This window comes from Henckelia pumila, chromosome 4 (assembly GCF_033568475.1).
Source record: "Henckelia pumila isolate YLH828 chromosome 4, ASM3356847v2, whole genome shotgun sequence".
Classification (NCBI taxonomy): Eukaryota; Viridiplantae; Streptophyta; class Magnoliopsida; order Lamiales; family Gesneriaceae; genus Henckelia; species Henckelia pumila.
The window spans coordinates 68,401,665-68,423,444 of record NC_133123.1 but is presented as its reverse complement, the minus strand read 5'-3'; the positions used below and the strand labels follow the sequence as shown (position 1 = coordinate 68,423,444).

Below are 21,780 nucleotides of genomic sequence, written 5' to 3'. Positions count from 1 at the left end.
GCGACGACACAGCGTGCTATATACCCAGGGCCCTAGCTAGTTTTTTCTTGATCAGATATTCTTGACCTCGAGTCATGGTATCCGTACACTTACATACATGCATATATAATATTGTATACTCATACTCTCGTACTGAGCTGTTTATGCTCATGTCCTCGTACTGTTTTTGGGACACTCTATTCCATGGGGCAGGTTTGCGTTTGGAGGCGGGTGGTTCAAGGAGAGCTTAGACTACAGGTTGACAGCAGTTGAAGATGTTTGTTTTGTCTAAGCTTTTAGTATTTATGGGTTTATATTTCACATTCGATATGATTGTATAACTTAAGTATTTACATATTTCTTTCTTTGGGATTGTAACTGGTTATGTTTTCATCTGTTTAATTCTGATTATGTTTTAATTAAGTTTAAATGCATGCGTAAGCTCTTGATTAGTAGGTGATTACGGTGCCGATCACTACATTACTGTTGTTCTTCAAAGTTGCTGTAGATTTTTCCGCCTTGAAGTTCCTCTCTTGATCGATAGCTCTTGTGCTTTGTACGTGTGATTTCTGATGTCAAGTGTGCAGCTTCCCTCCTCCACGTGCTCTTGAAAATCTCTTTTATATATTCTCCGAAGCCCGAGAAACAAAAGTCCAGCAATCGATTGTTTCAAATTTCCAAAATTCGGAATTATCCAAAATACAGTAGAAGCGCTGCTCTTATAGTGCAGAACCGCTGCTTCTCAATTTTATCTTGCACAGAAGAGCTACAACTTAAGAGCAGAAGCGCTTCTCTCAAATTTCTTGCCTAGACTAAGCGCAGACGCACTAAATTTCTAGCGCATAAGCGTCTCTCCACCCTTTCTCCATTACGCACTTTTAGCGCTTCTACTCTTCATTTAAGCGCTTCTTCATTTTTCCTAAATTTTTCTTTTTTTTTTCACCAAATGTTGTATTTTCCTGCATATCACACAAACAACAACCAAAACACATAATTCTACTCGATACAAAGAAAAATCCCATTAAAATCACAAACATATTAATTGCATAAAATGCACTTACCACCTATACTCTTGAATGGTGGTTTCAAAACGTTAAAAAATTGTCTTTCTTCTTGGTAGGGAGTAATCGGTACCTCAGGAACTCGATCTAGCCTTGCCACAAACGGGTCATTGAACAATCTTTCTATATAGTGAAACGTGAAGATTGGGGAGAAGGGGTGGGGTTTGCGGCTAGGCAGGGGAGAAGATTTCTCTCTCAAATGAATGTTAACCCTCTTTTATAAAACTAATGGGCTTAACTGGACCATTAAATAAAAATACTAACTTTAAAATTTCTCCCTCAAATATATTAAAACTTGGCTATCAAGCCCAAATTTAAATAATTATGCACCAAAAATATATTTAACTTTAAACTTTAAATAACATACATCATTTTTAATCGAAATCTGCATAATGGTCATTTATCTCTTTAAAATTTTTAAAACTCGTTTGTAGGCTAGTCTTGATTCCTTCGTCACGGGAATTAAACTCATACCTAAAACACATTAAAACTAACCTGCAATCATTAAACAGTAGGCAAATTACATAACATTAAATTATTTAACACAAGATTTAAATATATATTTTTAACACCTAAAAACTCAACTTTGCAACATATAATCTCATGTAATATACATAACACGAAGCATTTTAAATACAAATTTTAAATTATTAACACATCACATAAAAGCATTTAATTAAAAATAACCTTTAAATCATAAATAAATAAAATAAAATCATTTAAATTTCATTTTAAATCCTGTTAATACTCGTGAATTGATTTATGGATTTTCTGGGCGCTACAATATACCCTCCTTAAAAAAAATTTTATCCTCGAAATTCGACTTATCAAAATCTAATAACGGAGTCTCTTAGAAATCTAATCTACTAAATCCACTCTTACATGACTAGCTTCCCAATAACAGTTCCCTATAACCATGTTTTCGCTGCGTGCTCTGATAAAACAAAATAGTTTATCATTTCAATGTGTCATTCTAATCTTAATCAAACCTATCGCCATAAAATTTCGTCGCTAAGAACCACTTAAATAGAATTAATGTAACTTACTTATATATGTCCCATTGTAAAACAAATTTGAGATTTTTTTTTACACAATTCTCAGTACCATAAGTGAAATTCTTATATCAACTTAAACATAAAACCAAAAAGTTAACTCTAATGTTCATCTCCCAAACACCACAATTACATAATACCACATCATGATGGATTACACATGCTTGTACAATATACTTTTCTATCCTCAAATATTTGTGAGCCAAAATTTGTTCCCAAATTTGTTTATTTAAACATAGAAATTAAAATATCAACTCCAATAATAAACTTTTAGCAAAACTTAACCATGCTAACTCAAAAATATCTTCACATATCAACTAAGTTTCTTGTCAAAACTAAGTCCACAATCATTTTTTCTAGTGGTCAAAACAAATACAAGACAGAATCTTTATCAACTTACATATCCCATACAACAAAGACATGAAAGAGAACAATCAACTAGCATACTAAATTTCATATGATGTAAGTTCATTATCGGAAAAAAAATAATCCTAGCCATAATGTCTAAAGGTAAAATCTCACAAAACAATTCTATGTCAACACAGGGACCTTTCAACCCAAATAATAGCATCCAAAGTAGATTGACTTAAATCTCAAAAATGATCCCTCAGTTCAATAAGAAAAACACTCCTATTAACCCAAATAGGAACATGATACCAATCTCAATCACACGAAAAATCATTCAATTGCAAAAAAAAGGCTCTCACATAAACATGTGAGGAAAACAAATTAAAGACAAACTGTTATCTCATAGGAAAGATCAGAAATATAAACTAATCTTGTTTTTAGCATCAAATAATATGTTGTAAACTAATCAAACTCTCCTGGTAAACCACTGCACTGAGAGCGATTTTGAATCCAACGATCCCGAATTCGTCGAGCTGGTTGCCCCGGATTGTACAAGCCACCAGTCGACCATCACCGGTTACAAACACCAACCGCTCGCTCTTCAAAATCAAAAGAGGGAAATAAACAGGGCCAGGGTAGATACAAAACTGTTTGGTCCATGATTCTTTCACTCCATATTCCTTCATCGCCCAAATCTCGACATCACACGCTGCTTCGTCTGTATAATCCCAGAAAACCATTGCGAGGCTACCATCTAACCCCATCAGCAAAATGCGCTTTTCATCAGTTGTAGGGAAGTTCTCGTGGACGTCCATCTGTGGAAAAGTCTCCGAACCCGTGTCGAAACAAAGAATGCACGGACGATTCCCGGGAGCAGAGATTGCATTCCAGTGAATCGCTCCATTAGTGAAGACTCCAACACTAGGTGCATAAGTAGTGATATAAGGGAGCTCTTTTGCATCGATTTTCTTCCACGAATTGGAGGCTGAATCGTACAAATCAACCTGGATTCCTACCGGTTCATTCGCCAACGAATCATCATAAAACAAATCTATTAAATCAGGCGGTTCATATTCCCGTATCTGGATAACCTTGTAAGCTCCAACAATTGGGACAAACCCAAATCCATATCCTAAGAGTTGGCCTTCATAACCCCGTGGAAATTTCAGAGGTGGCAACTGCTTGAATTCTCGCAATGCCGGATTACACATGAAAACGTTATTTCCCAGAAAGATGCAGACAAGGCCATTGCAAGGACCCTGAATTTGGAGATTTGAGGGATCGCACGAAGGGATGTATGGGAATGAAAGATTGGGTGAGACCAGTAATTCGGGGAAATCCGGATCGTGAAAAGAGAATATTTGATCTACATCTTCTCCATTTTGTGGTGGCAAACAACGTTTCACAAGCAGGATACTCTGTTTTCTATCACATTTCAGGTGCCTATCTATGAACACGGGGCTGCTGATCAAATCTCGCCAAGTTTTGGAAACACACTTGAATTTTAGTATCGACTTCACCGGGAGAAGTATCAAAACTTCTATGAGCATATCCATCGGTAGCCGTGGTTCTGCCATTGTTTGTTGTGTATTTCTTGCTGAATCCTCTTCTCTCCTTAGCAAGTGTTCATGTGCTGGAATTTAAAGGGATCAAGCAAGAAGCCACTGATATCCATTGAAGAGTCTTGGAAACAAATTCCGAGTAAAGTGCACCATTATCAAACAAGACTGCATTCATTTTCTTTAAACTTCAGCTTTCCAAAAAGAAGCGCGACTTATTATGATCATGATCCCGATTTAAAATGGTTTTTTAGGCTTACACTTCAAAGTTGGTTTGGACAACAAAAATTTACACGAGTGTATTACCCCTATGAAATATGGAAATTCTTAAAAATATCCTATAAAAAAAAACGATTAAATAGATCCATATGTTTTTTAATCTTGAATTCAATGTTCCTATATTTTTAAATTTCGAGCACACAACTAATTTTGTGCTTAAAATTTCAAAAAACACAAAAGGTTAATAATAATAGAAGGTTTTTACCGTCTCATAATTTTATAAGAATAGTAATATTTTGTATTTATAAAACATTAAATATATTTTTAAAATAATGTTGTTCAGGCTTGATGTGACGTTTCTCCATGATTGGAGTTTTTAAGAATTTGGATGGTCGGGTCCAATTAAAATTTGGAATTATTGTTTTTAGTTAAATAATTATCATATTTTACAACCATCATAATTTACTTAAATTTTCGCCAAGTCATCCTCCATTTCTTGGTCGAAACTAAAGATACGCACCATGTTTGAACCGTTGTGAAGATCAAGAAAATCGAATCAAAAAAATTGGTTTTTATGTGATTTTAATAATCTCAAAAACAAAATATTGATTTGTTCTGCGTGAATAAATTAGTTATAACACTAAGGAATATGGATTACCTTGAAACGGGATTTTTTGTCCACAACTTATTTGCACTTCAAAACTTCATCTGCACATGATCAAAGCTTAAAACCCTCAAACTCAAACCTTCTCCGGTGCTCTATCATCATCAGACTCCAAATGTAAGAATCATAACTTGATAACATACTTTATAAGTCTAGACAGATAATATAACTCCAAATATTTAAAAAAATGAAATTATCTTTTTTCCATAAATCTATGGATTATCGTATCAATACCATATCATATCAAGAAAATATTAATATAAACTTTCCAAGGATAATGAGATTATAAACCAACTAATTTATTTCTTCAAATTTCATAAATTACAACTCGTCTAATTTATCCGAGCCACAAGGACATGATTGAACTCAATTAAATTAAGCTCCAATAAATTAATTTGATATAATCAACTCATGATTAATCAAAATACCCCACTAAAAGAATAAGATAGCAAAATCAATTAAATTGAAATTAAGCATAAAATCAACAAATATAACATCCTTTGATTGTTCCACCCAAGACTCAAAAACTAGTTAATTTTCTAATTATTCGTATCACAAGTAAAAAATTCTCAGCACTATATATATGCGTTCACGTCCTCCAAATTACATATCATCTAATCTAAACACTTAATTAAAATAATATTCGAGACAAGAAGTTATTAAAATGATACACCAAATATCTTATTTTTCTTGAAAACATTACGTTACAATAAAAGATAAAATTATAAGATGATTTTAAATAAAAAAACTAATAAATTTGATAAATATTTTGTCTACTTTTTAATTTAACTTTAATCTTAATTAGTAGTATACCATAAAATATAGAATTCACAACCAAAGTTCTTCGATCAATATACTTCTTTCCATAAATATTTTAATAATAAAAACACATGATATTTAGTAGTAATATGTTTAGAACTAGGCTTAGTAGAAAAAAAAATTTATAATATAAAGGTAATGTAAAATATGAGCAATAGTTACTAGGGAGTTGATGGCCTATTAATTAAGAATTTAAAAAGTCCGATTCCGCACTGTTGAATCCGATATTTTGGTGATAACAAACAACAACTCATTGTATAGGAATGTGCTGCCAACCATTGTATTTCAGGAACCTACTACAACTTCTACCGAAAGCTTGTCAACCGCCTTTGCTCTCGACCGGCTGAAGTCACAAGCCTATCAACTGGCTATCAAGACCAGCAGAGGATAAATCTATCTACCGGAAGCTTGTCAACCGCCTTTGCTCTCGACCGGCTGAAGTCACAAGCTTATCGACTGGTTATTCAAACCAGCAGAGGACAAATGTCTCTACCGGTAGAATGCCAACTGCCTATCTAGATATCTCGAGACAAGTACCTATGACAAGATGTTCTTTGCAGGATCTTTTATTAAAAGCAGAACCGGCGTTTCAGAAGATTTGTTGACTCCTGCAAATCAAGACAACAGGTTGTACCAAAATGGCAAAAACACAGAATGACTGCAGATAAAGCATTCGACCGTTTATTCCAGTTTTGGACCCTGGAAGTTGTCTGCAGTGTACGATCCTCATGCAGAATCATCAATGCATTTATGAGCATTAAATGTGCATTCAATGCAGCATCAGAACGTTCAAAATAAAGACGTTGATGATTGACCTATATAAAGGGAAGATTGCTCAAACAACAACAACAAGTGATACGAGACAACGAAGAGAGACAAGCAACTCAGAAAAATTTCAATCACTTGACTAATATCAGAAGTCCTCATCTGATATACTTGAGCACACTTACAAGATCAATCATCTGCTGCTCAAATAAACCCTCGCCTACAGTTCACATATCTGATCGTCAAGGATCATCCTAGGGTTTTCAAGCCTCTCGACCGCTCTGCAGTCTGAGAAGCTCAACTCAACTATACTCAGTGTTGAAGAGACTTGAAGCTGCTCTGAAAGCTTCCACCAGTCTGATAAGAACTGAGAATCTTATCTGTGTAAATCTAGGAGTTTCGGATTAGGCATTGGATAAGTCCTAAGTCTGAAGTGGGTGTATTACAAGACGTTGTAATAACCAAAGTCTTCTAGTGAATTCCTTCCTAAGTGGAAGAAGGGGAGACGTAGAAGGATTAAGCCTTCGAACTTCCATAAAATCGTGCTTTAGCATTTACTGCCACTTATCTCACATCCTGCTCATACATTGCATTATAAACTTTGCATCACTAAAACCTCTGAACTATTTCCGCACTATTTAAGTTGTTCAAAACGTTTTAGAAGTTGAGAAAACTGATTAAGTGAACTAAACTTCACTTGATCATTTTAAAGAAGTAGAAGAAAAGTTTCAGAGTGTATTCACCCCCCCCTCTACCCTCTGAACCGATCCCAACAAGTGGTATCAAAGCGGGTTCCTTTCTCAACTGCTGATCTGAAGTTTTCAAATCATGACTTCTTTCAACAGAATTCCTATGTTTTCTAAAGAAGAGTATGATGATTGGAAAATTCGCATGCAGGCACATCTTGCAGCACAGGATGATGACATGCTATATGTCATAACAGACGGTCCTATCAAAATTATGAAGGTCAACCCAGCTCTAGCCGATGGTGCAGGACAAATGATTGAGAAACCAAGAGCTGAGTGGACCACTGAGGACAAAAAGAAGGCCAATCTTGACAATGTGGCCCGGACATCCTATACAAAACACTGGACAAGAATATGTTCAGCAAAATCAAGTCATGTTCCACAGCAAAGGAGATTTGGGAGAAGCTCACTCAGCTGTGTGAAGGGAATGACCAGACAAAGGAAAACAAGCTCACTCTGGCCATTCAAAAATATGACAACGCCAAAATGAAGCCAGGGGAAACCATGGCTGAATTTGATGAACGGTTCAGTAGTATCATCTGTGATCTTACTGCTTTAGGTAAAACTTATACTAACCGAGAAATTGCTGTGAAGGTTATGAGAGCTCTGCCCAAAGAATGGGAGATCAAGACAGTGGCCATGAGAGAGTCAAAAGACTTGAGCAAGGTTGAACTGCATGATCTCTTTGCTGATCTCAAAGCCTACGAGTTCGAGCTCAACATGAGAACAGAAGATGAACCATCCACATCTCAACCAACCAAGGCCTTAACCTCAACCGTGATACGTCCACCGGTCGAGGAACCTCCAAAGAGATCAGCTGAGCAAATCAGCAATGAAGCCATGACACTCTTTGTCAAGAAATTTGGTAAATTTATGCGTAAAAACAATTCTAAATTTAAAAATTATCATAAATCGGACCATACAAACGATGGTCCTACTTGTTTTAACTGTGGAAAGCCAGGCCATTTCATTGCAGACTGCACCAAGCCTAAGAACAATGATCAGAAGCAATTCTCCGAAAGAAGAAGGGGTAAGGAGGATAAAAGGACGTTTAGAAAAGGAAAAGACCAAAGGGTTCTAGTAGCAGATGAAAGCAAAAGCAAGTGGGCTGAGTCTGACTCTGACAACTCCAATACCGGAAGCTCTTCAGATGACAGCGATGATGAAAAAGTGGAATGCCTTATGGCCGACATCGAAGAAGAAGCTGAGGAGGTATTTGACTTTGGCTCACCTGAATTTACTCACAGTGATTTAGTTACTGCTTTACACGAAATGGCTAATGAATACAAAGCATTATCCAAGGAGTTCGAGGAAGTAAAGGCAGAAAGAGCTAATCTAAAAGATAAGTCAAGCAAATCAAGCTGCATGCAGCAAAAAGAGCTTGATGGTCTTAAGGTCAAGCTAAGTCTGCTGGCTACTGAGAACGACACCTTGAAAAGAGTATTCCAAGCTACCTTGATTGAAAATAAAAAAACTACTTGAAACCATTAAGGCTTGGAATAAATCTTCGGTAACCATTGACAAGATTCAAGAAATCCAAAGACCGGTACATGATAAAACCGGTCTAGGGTTTGGAACAAATGAACAGTCTATGGAATCCTGTATTCAGTCAAGCCTGGACAAAGGCAATCTTAACAAAATAAGATTTGTCAGGTCCAGCACGATATATGAACACGATGAGTGCAGCTTTGACAAAAATCAGAAAGTATCGAACGAACGAAGCTCTAAGCATAAAGGGCTGGGATATGTGGATCCCCAGACCTCTAATCAAAGAGGAACTTGGATCAAACCAAAACCTAATGAAAGAAGAAAGGAAAACCAATCTAATTTCAAAAGGCCATGGAATGAGTCTAACTACTCTAAGAAAATATGGTCAAAGGAGAAGCCTTACCAGTACTTTAATTGCAGGCCAGTTCAAAAGAGGTACATGCTAACTGATGAAAATAAAAAAGGCAAGCAGCACACAGCAACCTCACAAGCACACACATTTACTGCCTATCAACCGCACAGATTTCTGGACACACACACGGGCAAACCTGTAAGGGTGTTCCAGGTGTGGGTCCCGAAAGGGCTAATCCGACCTGGACCCTACTAGATATGGGTACCAAAAGTTCTTCACTCTTTGCAGGTACTAAAAGTCCAAACGGGCGAGAAAACCACTTCTATCAAGGACACTACCTGGTATTTAGATAGCGGTTGCTCACGACACATGACAGGGAATCCAGAACTTCTAACAGAGGTGGTGTTGTGCAAAGGACCAAAGATCAGCTTTGGAGACAACTCCAAAGGTAAAACCGTGGGTAAGGGTAAGATCATCCATGGTAACATCATTATTAAAGATGTGTTACTTGTTGACAAACTATGCTATAATTTGATAAGTATTAGTCAACTATGTGACAATGATCATTCGGTCGAGTTTCACAAACACACTTGCCTCATAAAAAATGACAAAGGTGAGACTCTTATGACCGGTGTACGAGACCTAAACACCTACAAGGTAAACTGGTCTTGCTCACATATTTCTTCACCCACTTGTCTTACTGCTCATCATGATAAACATTGGTTGTGGCATAAGCGGTTAAATCATCTAAATTTTAAGTCCATTTTTAACTTGAGGAAGCATGATTTGGTTTCTGGTCTGCCCGAAGGAGATTTTATAAAAGACAAAGTTTGTCCTGCTTGTCAACTAGGAAAGCAGGTGAGAGCAACTTTTAAAAATAAAGGGTGTATGTCTTCTTCCAAATGTTTAGACTTACTTCACATGGACCTATTTGGTCCTATACCAGTAAGAAGCATAGGGGGAATGAGATATGCTCTTGTTGTTATAGATGACTTTTCTCGATTTACTTGGGTCATCTTTCTCTCCTCAAAAGATCAAACCGCACCTCACCTGATTAAGCTTTTTAAACGCTTGCAAAATGAACAATCTACTGTGATAGATAGAATCAGGAGTGATAGAGGGACTGAATTTTTAAACACCACTCTTATGACTTATCTAGATGATCAGGGAATCAAGCATGAGTTGTCAGCTGCTAGATCCCCACAGCAAAATGGGGTGGCTGAAAGAAGGAACCGTACTTTAAAAGAAGCAGCCAGAACTATGATTGCTGATTCAAATGTTTCTCAAAGACTTTGGGCAGAAGCAGTTAACACAGCTTGCTATACTCAAAACAGATCTATGATTAATAAACGATTTAACAAAACTCCATATGAGATCTGGAATGGCACAAAACCTGACATTTCTTATTTCAAAATTTTTGGGTGCAAATGCTTTATCCACAACAATGGCAAAAACCATTTGACAGCCTTCGATGCCAAAGCAGACGAAGGAACTTTTATTGGTTACTCAGCCGTTAGCAGAGCTTATCGAGTGTTCAATCAAAGATCACTAACGGTCGAGGAAACCATTCATGTTGTTTTTGATGAATCTACTCTATGTACAGAACAAACTCAAGGGAGCATAAATGATCTGAGTCACAGACTGGAAAACACAAATCTACAGGAAGAGAATGACAGTGATCTATATCCTCCAAAGAAGGATGATCCAGTTCCCTCTACCGGGTGTGATCAAACAAGGCCAGAAGTGGATCCACCGGTTGATAACATTCCTCCAGCCAATGATGATCCAGTAAACGAGGACGTTCATCAACCAATTGATGACAACCCTTTAGGGAATTATTTTAGGTGGAACAAAGATCATCCACCTGGGTTGGTCATAGGTGACCCTTCTGCTCCTCGAAAAACACGTGGTCAAATGATTAATGAATTCTTGCATGCAGCTTTCATATCTCAGGTAGAGCCCAAGAAAATAGATGAAGCTCTATCAGATGCCAGCTGGATTGAAGCTATGCAAGAAGAGTTGAATCAATTCACCCGCAACAATGTTTGGCATCTAGTTCCTCGACCGAAAAATCAAAATGTGATTGGAACTAGATGGGTGTTTCGTAACAAGCTCGATGAACATGGCACTGTTGTGCGTAACAAAGCTCGACTTGTTGCTCAAGGATTCAGACAAGAAGAAGGCATAGACTTTGAGGAATCTTTCGCGCCAGTTGCAAGACTAGAAGCAATCCGCATCTTTCTTGCTTATGCAGCCTTCAAGAATTTTAAAGTTTATCAAATGGATGTGAAGTCTGCATTCCTCAATGGTCTACTTCAAGAAGAGGTGTACGTTGAACAACCACCAGGTTTTGTCAATCCTACTCATCCTCAATATATCTATAAACTTGACAAAGCTCTCTATGGATTAAAACAAGCACCGCGTGCTTGGTATGACACTTTGCTAAAATTTTTACTGGAACATGATTTCCAAATTGGAACGGTCGATAAGACCCTGTTTAAATTTGTAAAAGGTGATCATGTGTTACTAGTACAAATTTATGTTGATGACATTATATTTGGGTCAACTAACCCCAAGTTGTGCTCAAAGTTCTCTAAACTGATGAAGGAGAAGTTTGAAATGAGCATGATGGGCGAGCTAAACTTCTTTCTTGGACTTCAAGTAAAGCAACTTGAAACTGGAATATTCATCAATCAGTCCAAGTATGCCAAGGAATTGGTAAAGAAGTTTGGAATGGAACAATGCTCAACTGTATCTACCCCCATGAGTACATCAATTAAGCTTGATAAAGATGAAGGGGGAATTCCGGTTGAGGTAACCATGTATCGAGGCCTTATTGGTTCACTGCTCTATTTGACTGCCAGTCGACCGGATATCATGTATTCAGTTTGTTTATGTGCTAGATTTCAAGCCGCACCTAAGCAATCTCATTTCATTGCTACCAAACGAATACTTAAATATATTAAAGGAACTACTAATGTGGGTCTTTGGTATCCCAAAGATTCAAATCTTAATCTTATTGGATATTCAGATGCAGATTATGCAGGTTGTAGAATTGATCGCAAAAGTACAAGTGGCACATGTCAATTCCTTGGAGATAGACTAATCTCGTGGTCAAGTAAGAAGCAGACATCAATTGCTACCTCGACCGCCGAAGCAGAATACCTTGCTGCTGGCAGCTGTTGTGCTCAAATACTCTGGATTCAACAGCAGCTTAATGATTATGGGATTCGGTCGAGTGAAGCTCCAATCTACTGTGACAATACAAGTGCCATAGCCATCACTCACAATCCAGTGATGCACTCTCGGACAAAGCACATTGATGTCAGGCATCACTTTATCCGAGATCATGTCTTAAAGAAGGAAATTAGGCTGGAATACATCTCTACCGATCAGCAAGCAGCAGACATATTCACCAAGCCTCTACCGGACGCTAAGTTTTCATATTTTCGAAATATTCTTGGCTTAGTAGATTTAAGTTAGTATGCATGTGTTTAGGGGGAATGATTGTCAATATGACATTAATAGATTAGCTGTTACGTTGCCATTAATATTGGCATATCATCCGCCTTTAACTAGTCTCTGACAGGCTTCGTACTAGCAGCTTGGTGCTTTGAACCAAATGACATTAATTGGGCGCCGTGATTATGCTCTTCAAAACTTTTTGAATTTCAAAAATACTTTTCATGACATCACCCTATGGCCCATAGGTTCCTATATATACTTCTTTACACTCGTATATCAATTTTTCACCTTTGCTAAAAACTTTCATATTGTATTAAACGCTCCATCGAATTACTCTCAAGCTTTTGCTTACTCTTTGCTCGAGTTCTTATCTATAGATATCATGTCGATCCAGAAGACTTGCCTCGCCATCAACTTTGATTCCGTTGTTAAGGCAAACAACGCAGGAATAACTGAGGTCTTCACCATGCTTGAAGCCTCTGGACTGAGGAAATTTCTGGAATGCAGCGCCATCTGCGATTTGCCTGTTTTGAAGGAGTTCTTCGCAACCGCTCAAATCGAGCATGGGACTATCAAATGCTTGATCAAGACAGAGGTCTACTCCTTCAATCAGAAGTTCTTCGCCAGCACATTTGATCTGCCCTCCAGGGGTTTGACAAAATGCACGAATCTTCCAGATGGTAATTGCTCTTATTGGTTGAAGGAGTTCTCAACTACTGATGCTCCGATCAAACTGCCGGCCCAGAAGACATCTCTCAAAGCTCCATTCAGGCTACTGACTAATATCGTGGCCAAGAATCTTCTGGCCAAGGCTGGATCTTACGACAAGGTGACGCTGGAGAAATTTCAATACATGGCTTGTATTGCCTCCAAGATCAACATAAACTGGTCAGACATTCTGTTCAATATTCTATGTGAAATGATCAGGGGCAAAGGGCAATCCGAGGGATTTGCTTTGCAAATCTGCCACATCTTGGGCGTCCTTGGAGTGGACTTTTCCAAGACTGAGCCTCTGCATCCCACCAAATGGCTCAACAAGTCTACGATTCTCAAATTCCTGAACAAGAAAGAGACTGCGGTCGACACCTTGCCCTCAACCGCAAAGGTTATTGCTATCCCTCAACCTCTTTCAACGGTTTCGGTCGTGGCCAAACCAGTCCATACCAAAAAGTCTGCCAAGCGTCAACTGATCATCGAATCTGACTCTGAGGATGAATCACGTGAGAATGTTCCACTGATTCAAGCTTTCAGCAGGTCATCCCCTTCGGTCTCCAAAGCAGCTGTGTCATCCACGCCTGCAGGCGAGAAGAAGAGGCAGCACAAGAAGCTAAAGTCTCTTTCTGGACTTGCTCCTACCCTGCCAACGGTCGAGACTACTACCGTTGTTGCTTCTACTGCTCCTCGTCCTACAAAAGGTGTGATAATCCGAGAAGGTGCCTCATCAGCTCCTGAGGTCACTCTAGCTGATCCCAAAGACAAAGGGAAAGGTGTGATGATCTACACACCCAAGGCTCAACCAGCAGCTACGATAGAACTCAATATGATCATCTCTCACGTACTCCGTACTATCAAGCGTCATCTACAACGTTTTGACAGATGGCATCACTCCCGCACTCACTTGACACTCGCTCAAATATTTCCTAAATGGAAATCTCTAAACGTCATTGAGCAGAAGATGCTTCTATTTGCTGATACTGAAGACATCGTGGAGGCTCTGGGAAGAAGACATCTCATAGACTTGAAGCTTCGAGGAAGCCTGCTATCACTGCTAATTAATGAGCGTGTCAAGAATTTCAAATCCAAGAGTCCTACCGCTGCCGATGACTTTGTGATTTTGACTGGACTACAGGATAGTCTACGTCAAATCACTCAACTACTTCAGCACTTCCAAGCTCTCAACAATGTCAAAACACCAGCTTCAGCAGCCTGTTTGCAAGCTTATGTGCTGGAAGCACAAGTGATGATGAAAACCTTTCTCACTCAAGATCAGGGTGAAGAAGACGTCTATGCTCTTCCTTCTTCAGATGGGATTCTGACCGATCTCATCACTGCTGACCTCTTTCAATCATATGCTCTAAGATCGAGTGTAGCAGCATCTTCATCGGTCGACCCCTCCTCAACCGCAGTCCAAGTAGTTACTCCACCGGAAGCAGTTGTGATTGCTCGCTCCTCTCCCGTGACGACCGCTCACACTTCTCCCGGTCATTCACAAGATGTTTTAGAAGTGGCTGCACAAGAGATACCTGTCACCTCTGTGACAGAGGCTCCTTGCAGTAGTGAAGCAACAGTGCCCCCAACGGAGATATCAAGCACTATTGTATCACCTGCATCTCCAGAACAGCAAGTGACTGATGCTGATCCAGCACTTCAACCGTCTCCATCTACTGAAAAGTTTATGGAAGATCTCATTATGGATGAACCAAGTGCTGATCCTGGTACTCCACCAACCATATTGGCTGCAGTCGAAACTATTACATCTCCAACTGTACCATTATTGGAAGGTCCATCGGGTAGCTCTCCAGCAAGTTCACCCGCACCACATCATCGTGAGTCTAGCCCTGTTTCACCAAGAAATGACTCAGAAGGGCAAATGATTCAGACTGATGATTCTTTAATTGAAGCCATGGCCGCAGCTCTAGATCATACCTTGATAAATCGGCTTCATGAGCTCATGCAAACGGTTAGGTCCTTCTCTCAAGACATAACAAACTCATCCTTATCGGTCGATAATTCACGCCAGACGATGATTCGGCATTTCGAGACCGTGTCTCGAGACCTCGCTCGTCTGTCCACAGAGATCACTAATCATCATCGCACTCAAATCAACACGCTCTCTACCGTCTCCGAACAAGTTATCCGATCCGAAAATCGCCTTCATAAGCAGTTGAATGATCGGATGGACACTATGCAAGCCACTCTACTTGCTCAAATCGATGCAAAAATAGACACTATGCAAGCCTGCCTTGGCACTCAACTCACTGAGGTCATCCTTCGGCTTAACCAAGGTGATGCCAAAAAGGGGGAAGAAGAGCAACGTAGAGCAGCAGAGGCAAGAAGACGTGAAGAAGAGTCCAGAAGAAAAGAAGAAGCCGACAGAAGAAGAAGAGAAGGCGATAGGTCAGGAGGAGCCAGTTGGTTCAAAAGATGAACAACTTATCTCTTCTTTACTTATCGCAGCCGCATCTTTTTTTCTGTAGGTGTAATAAAAATGCTTATTGTACTTAATGAAATTCATTCTCTCAATGAAGTTCATTTTAATGCTTTCATATTGTTCTTGGAGCACTTAAGTTTTGTCATCACCAAAAAGGGGGAAATTGTTGAATCCGATATTTTGGTGATAACAAACAACAACTCATTGTATAGGAATGTGCTGCCAACCATTGTATTTCAGGAACCTACTACAACTTCTACCGAAAGCTTGTCAACCGCCTTTGCTCTCGACCGGCTGAAGTCACAAGCCTATCAACTGGCTATCAAGACCAGCAGAGGATAAATCTATCTACCGGAAGCTTGTCAACCGCCTTTGCTCTCGACCGGCTGAAGTCACAAGCTTATCGACTGGTTATTCAAACCAGCAGAGGACAAATATCTCTACCGGTAGAATGCCAACTGCCTATATAGATATCTCGAGACAAGTACCTATGACAAGATGTTCTTTGCAGGATCTTTTATTAAAAGCAGAACCGGCGTTTCAGAAGATTTGTTGACTCCTGCAAATCAAGACAACAGGTTGTACCAAAATGGCAAAAACACAGAATGACTGCAGATAAAGCATTCGACCGTTTATTCCAGTTTTGGACCCTGGAAGTTGTCTGCAGTGTACGATCCTCATGCAGAATCATCAATGCATTTATGAGCATTAAATGTGCATTCAATGCAGCATCAGAACGTTCAAAATAAAGACGTTGATGATTGACCTATATAAAGGGAAGATTGCTCAAACAACAACAACAAGTGATACGAGACAACGAAGAGAGACAAGCAACTCAGAAAAATTTCAATCACTTGACTAATATCAGAAGTCCTCATCTGATATACTTGAGCACACTTACAAGATCAATCATCTGCTGCTCAAATAAACCCTCGCCTACAGTTCACATATCTGATCGTCAAGGATCATCCTAGGGTTTTCAAGCCTCTCGACCGCTCTGCAGTCTGAGAAGCTCAACTCAACTATACTCAGTGTTGAAGAGACTTGAAGCTGCTCTGAAAGCTTCCACCAGTCTGATAAGAACTGAGAATCTTATCTGTGTAAATCTAGGAGTTTCGGATTAGGCATTGGATAAGTCCTAAGTCTGAAGTGGGTGTATTACAAGACGTTGTAATAACCAAAGTCTTCTAGTGAATTCCTTCCTAAGTGGAAGAAGGGGAGACGTAGAAGGATTAAGCCTTCGAACTTCCATAAAATCGTGCTTTAGCATTTACTGCCACTTATCTCACATCCTGCTCATACATTGCATTATAAACTTTGCATCACTAAAACCTCTGAACTATTTCCGCACTATTTAAGTTGTTCAAAACGTTTTAGAAGTTGAGAAAACTGATTAAGTGAACTAAACTTCACTTGATCATTTTAAAGAAGTAGAAGAAAAGTTTCAGAGTGTATTCACCCCCCCCTCTACCCTCTGAACCGATCCCAACACGCACATTTCTAAATTGTGGGAAAAGATATCATTTTTTACCTTCGATGCATCATTCCATCCTAAGATTACATCACACTTCTAAATTGTGGGAAATAAAATCCTATCTTTAGGATGTGTTTACTTAATGAGATTAGATTACATATGGATTATTAAAATGATTTTGAAAAAGTGAAATAATCATGGATAAACAATAATATGTTTACTTTGAGTTATTAATTTTGGGATTGAAATAATGATTGAGAGACGATTACAGTGTTACCCTCCACCTATGTTAAATAATCTTATGTTTAATTTTGTATTCATATAATTTGGATTGTATTATTTTTTTTTTAATATTGTAAATTATTATTGATTCGCACGTGAGTCATTTTCACGTATCAAAATTATTGGGCATACAAATATGTATTGCTTTAAAATAGATAAATTGATAAACTTGGTGTTTGTCCTATACATTAATTTGTGCCATTAATTTATCATTTAATCAATTAGGAATTTTAGTGATAAAGCTCGATGTATTAAAGTTCAAGAAGGCTATAGGAACTAGGGCTGAGATACCGAACCAAAATACCGACTTTTTGGGATAACGTACCGAAATATTATCGATATATACACTTTTTTGGTATATCAAAATTTTTTTCGGTATCTATACGGTATGAGTATGAATTTTTTTTATACAAAAATTTTGAAATTTCGATATCGTTACCGGTGTGAATTTTTTTCATACCAATATTTTTGATACGGTATACCAAAAAACCACCCCTAATAGGAACTACGAAGATTTGGTCAACAAATTCCAAGACCCATAATGCAAAGTAGTATGATGATGCAGTTGGGCACTCGGGGAATCAGATCGACTCTCGAGGAATCAAGCAGAGTAAGAGGAGAAGACCAAGTCAAAACAGTTACAAGTAGTGGGATGATGAAGTTGGGCACTCGGGGAACCTTCGGCACAGAGAGAGAGGAAAACCATGTCAAAGCAGTTAAGAGTTAATGAGACTGTTAATGGGGCTGTTAGTGGTACAAGTAGTTGACTAATGGAGGTGAGCAGTTGAGAAACTGACTTGGGAACCATCATATAAAAAGGGCATTCATGCAGAACACAGGGAATCAACAATCAATCATACCAAATCAAGATCAAAAAGCTCCCGATTTTTACAGCAAACTTTCTGCATAATTTTTCAAGCTTTAATTTTCATGTTTTTAGAATTTCAGTATATATTTCCAGCATGTATTTTCTTAGTTCCTCCACGTTTTCAGTAGTATCTTTTTATGTTTTTTTATGACAAACATTTGTCATTTTCAAGTTTTACTAGCAAAGTTAAGATTTTCGATTGCTGTTAAGAATTGTTCTTAGTTATTTCTTATATTCTTTAGCGTTAAACTGGTAAACCGAGATCGACGGTGGAACCGAGACTCGTAATCGTTATTTTATAGAAGTTAGATTTTTTTTTCTTTTATTTTTCAATTTTGGCACAATTCGTATCGCACACGCCTGCACACAAAAAAACTGAGCCAAACAAATGGCACGCCTAGTGGGACCAATGTCGTCAAAGACCAATGGAAGCAGTAACGAAGGAGCTGAAGATTTTTCTACACAAGAAGAAGAGTCTGAGGAACCACCAAAACATTATGGATCAAAAGGTACGAGGATCTATTCTGTTCATCTCGATTCCATTAACTCTAAGGAACTGGAGATGATGGAAATCATGTTGAACACCATGGGACGCATGCTAGAGGCGAGTGAAATTATGTTAACCACTATGAGTTACACCAAGGAGGAGATGAGAAAGATCAAATCAAGTGGGAGTTCCCCAGCAGGCGATACCCATAGCTTGGTAAATCTCAATCAAGAGAATGATGTTGATCGATGCACTCCAATTTACAAAGAGAGGAAGAAGTGGGGAAAAGAACTCCTCAAAAACTGAAGTATAACAGTAAGATTCCAGTTTTTCAACACTTTTTTGTCATTAACCAAAAGTGTTCTGCAGGACTACGTGGAACCATCAATCGAGCACATACTTTTATGAATGCTCGGGGGACACCATATCCCCCTCAGCCTTTTCTTATCACACAATTCATTTCTAGGTACAAAAATAGGTACAAGGGGTATCAGGAAACCATGGCTCGAAGGTCAGCCATTCAGGTCCAAGAGGAAGCATGGCCCATGGGCCAAGGAACAATTTCTATCACTGTGGAACTATGACATCAAATAACTGGTCATATATACTCGAAGGAACCATGGCTCGAAGGCCACAAAGTGATACTTACCAGCAAAGGAACAACACTTCAGGATCAACGAACATTGTTTCACCAGCATATTGGTCGTCTGGGCCAAAATCTCATGGAATAATCAAGCCAATTGATGTTATTATATGCAGGCATATTGGCCCGTTGGGCCAAAAGCCTGTGAGGGAAATTTGTTTGACCTATAAATTAATTTGTGTCATTAATTTATCATTTAATCTGCTGAATCGCATACATTAAATTTAATAAATATTAGGATTTATTATTTTTAAGTTTAATTGATTTAAACTCTTTATTTGAATTTCGTGTTAATAAAATATTAATTATTTATTTAAAGGATTTTATTTTAATAACTATTAAATTGATTCTTTTAAATGTTTAAGTTTATCCATTTAAATTATTTTATCATACTACTTATTTGTTTTAAAGATTTTAAACGTTTAAGCCTGCTTATTTAAATGATGTAAATTATTTAGTTTATTCGTTTAAATGAGATTGACTACTTCGTTTACTTATTAAAAAAAATTACTCGAGCTTATGGGATAACATTTAAATGATTTTAAATATTAAATATATTTATTTAAAGATTTTTGACTGTCCTACTTATTTATTTTAAATAACATAAGGTTAACTGTTAACTACTTTAAATTATTTTAAATGTCTATCTTATTTATTTAAATCCTTTTAATTGTCCAAATAATTTTAAAGGTTTTTATTTTCGCTTGTGTATTTATTTAAATTACTTTTAAACATTATCCTAGTTTGTTTAAATTATTTTTTTACCGCCCTGTTTATTATTTAAATATTTTATTTATCGATGTGACGTCAAAATATTTAAGTATTGAAAATTAGCATTTTCAAACCTGGTAAATAGAATTTAAGTATTTAACTCTTAAATTTTTAAATTTGAGTATTTGCGAAATTTGGGCCTAACTGTAGTAGCCCGGTTCCATTTTACAAGATTAAGTGATTTTAAACATGTTAAAAAATGACATATAATTTTAAAAGTGTCAAAACATGTTTAAGAAGTCCTTATTTGGTGAAAATAAATGTAAAATCAGATCCGAAACGTCTGAAAATGGTGGGATAGGTCCCGGGGGTCCAAAAATGAATTCGGAAGGCCCAAAACAGTTCGGAGCACACGAACCACTTCGGGCCCTCCGAACTACTTCGGGCCCTCCGAACCCAAGTTTGGGCCCTCTGAACTCAGTACAGAACATGTGTCAAAAGTGGCTTGGACAAGTGGCAGTTCGGACCCTCCGAACTCCCGCTAGATTGAGGTGTCAAAAATGCACTCTACACGTGGGAATCATGCCCAGTTCGGAGCCTCCGAACCCAAGTCGGACCGTCCAAACCCAGGCCTATTGTAATGGGCTGGGTGCGTCCCTCTGCTTCTAGCCCATCTGGCCTTCTGTTCTGGGGGCCCAGGCCCATACTCATGGCCTTCTCTTCACCTGGAAAGGAGAGTTTTTGCCCTCCACAGGATTCGAACTTGCACCACCAGGCTTTAAGTTCAAACTCTTCTGAATCCTGGTACCATTGAGCTCAATGGTACCAGGATTCAGAATGGTTTGCACTTAAAGCCTGGTGGTGCAAGTTCAAATCCTGGGGAGGGCAAAAACTCTCCTTTTCAAGTGGAGAGAAGGCCATGAAAATAGGCCTGGGCCCCCAGAGCAGAAGGTCAGATGGGCGAGAAGCAGAGGGACGCACCTAGCCCATTACATAAAAGGGCGCCCTTTTATGTAATGAGTTGGGTGCGTCCCTCTGCTTCTGGCCCATCTGGCCTTCTGCTCTGGGGGCCCAGCCAGGATTCAGAAGAGTTTGCACTTAAAGCCTGGTGGTGCAAGTTCGAATCCTGGGGAGGGCAAAAAACTCTAATTTCCAGGTGGAGAGAAGGCCATGAGTATGGGCCTAGGCCACCAGAGCAGAAGGCCAGATGGGCCAGAAGCAGAGGGACGCACCCAACCCATTACATAAAAGGGCGCCCTTTTATGTAATAGGCTGGGTGCGTCCCTCTGCTTCTGGCCCATTTGGCCTTCGGCTCTGGGGGCCCAGGCCTATACTCATGGTCTTCTCTCCACCTGGAAAGGAGAGTTTTTGCCCTCCCCAGGATTCAAACTTGCACTAGCAGGCTTTAAGTGCAAACTCTTCTGAATCCTGGTATAGCTCAATGGTACCAGGATTCAGAAGAGTTTGCACTTAAAGCCTGCTGGTGCAAGTTCGAATCCTGGGAAGGGAAAAAACTCTCCTTTCCAGGTGGAGAGAAGACCATGAGTATGGGCCTGGGCCCCCAGAGCAGAAGGCCAGATGGGCCAGAAGCAGAGAGACGCACCCAACCCATTACACCTATAAAAAGGGGTCCGAGGCTCTCATTTT

The 21,780-nt window shown here is 38.7% G+C and overlaps 1 protein-coding gene across 1 annotated transcript; it reads right to left on the bottom strand.

Annotated features, from left to right (window-relative positions):
• Positions 1-2,883: 2,883 nt before the first annotated feature.
• Positions 2,884-4,017, bottom strand: LOC140861147 (F-box/kelch-repeat protein At3g06240-like). Its single transcript, XM_073264158.1, has one exon. The coding sequence runs from the start codon at positions 4,015-4,017 to the stop codon at positions 2,884-2,886; it is 1,134 nt and encodes a 377-aa protein (XP_073120259.1).
• Positions 4,018-21,780: the final 17,763 nt, after the last annotated feature.

Coding starts and splice junctions, on each gene's coding strand:
- LOC140861147 (XM_073264158.1), bottom strand. CDS start 4,017: ATGGCAGAACCACGGCTACCGATGGATATGCTCATAGAAGTTTTGATA.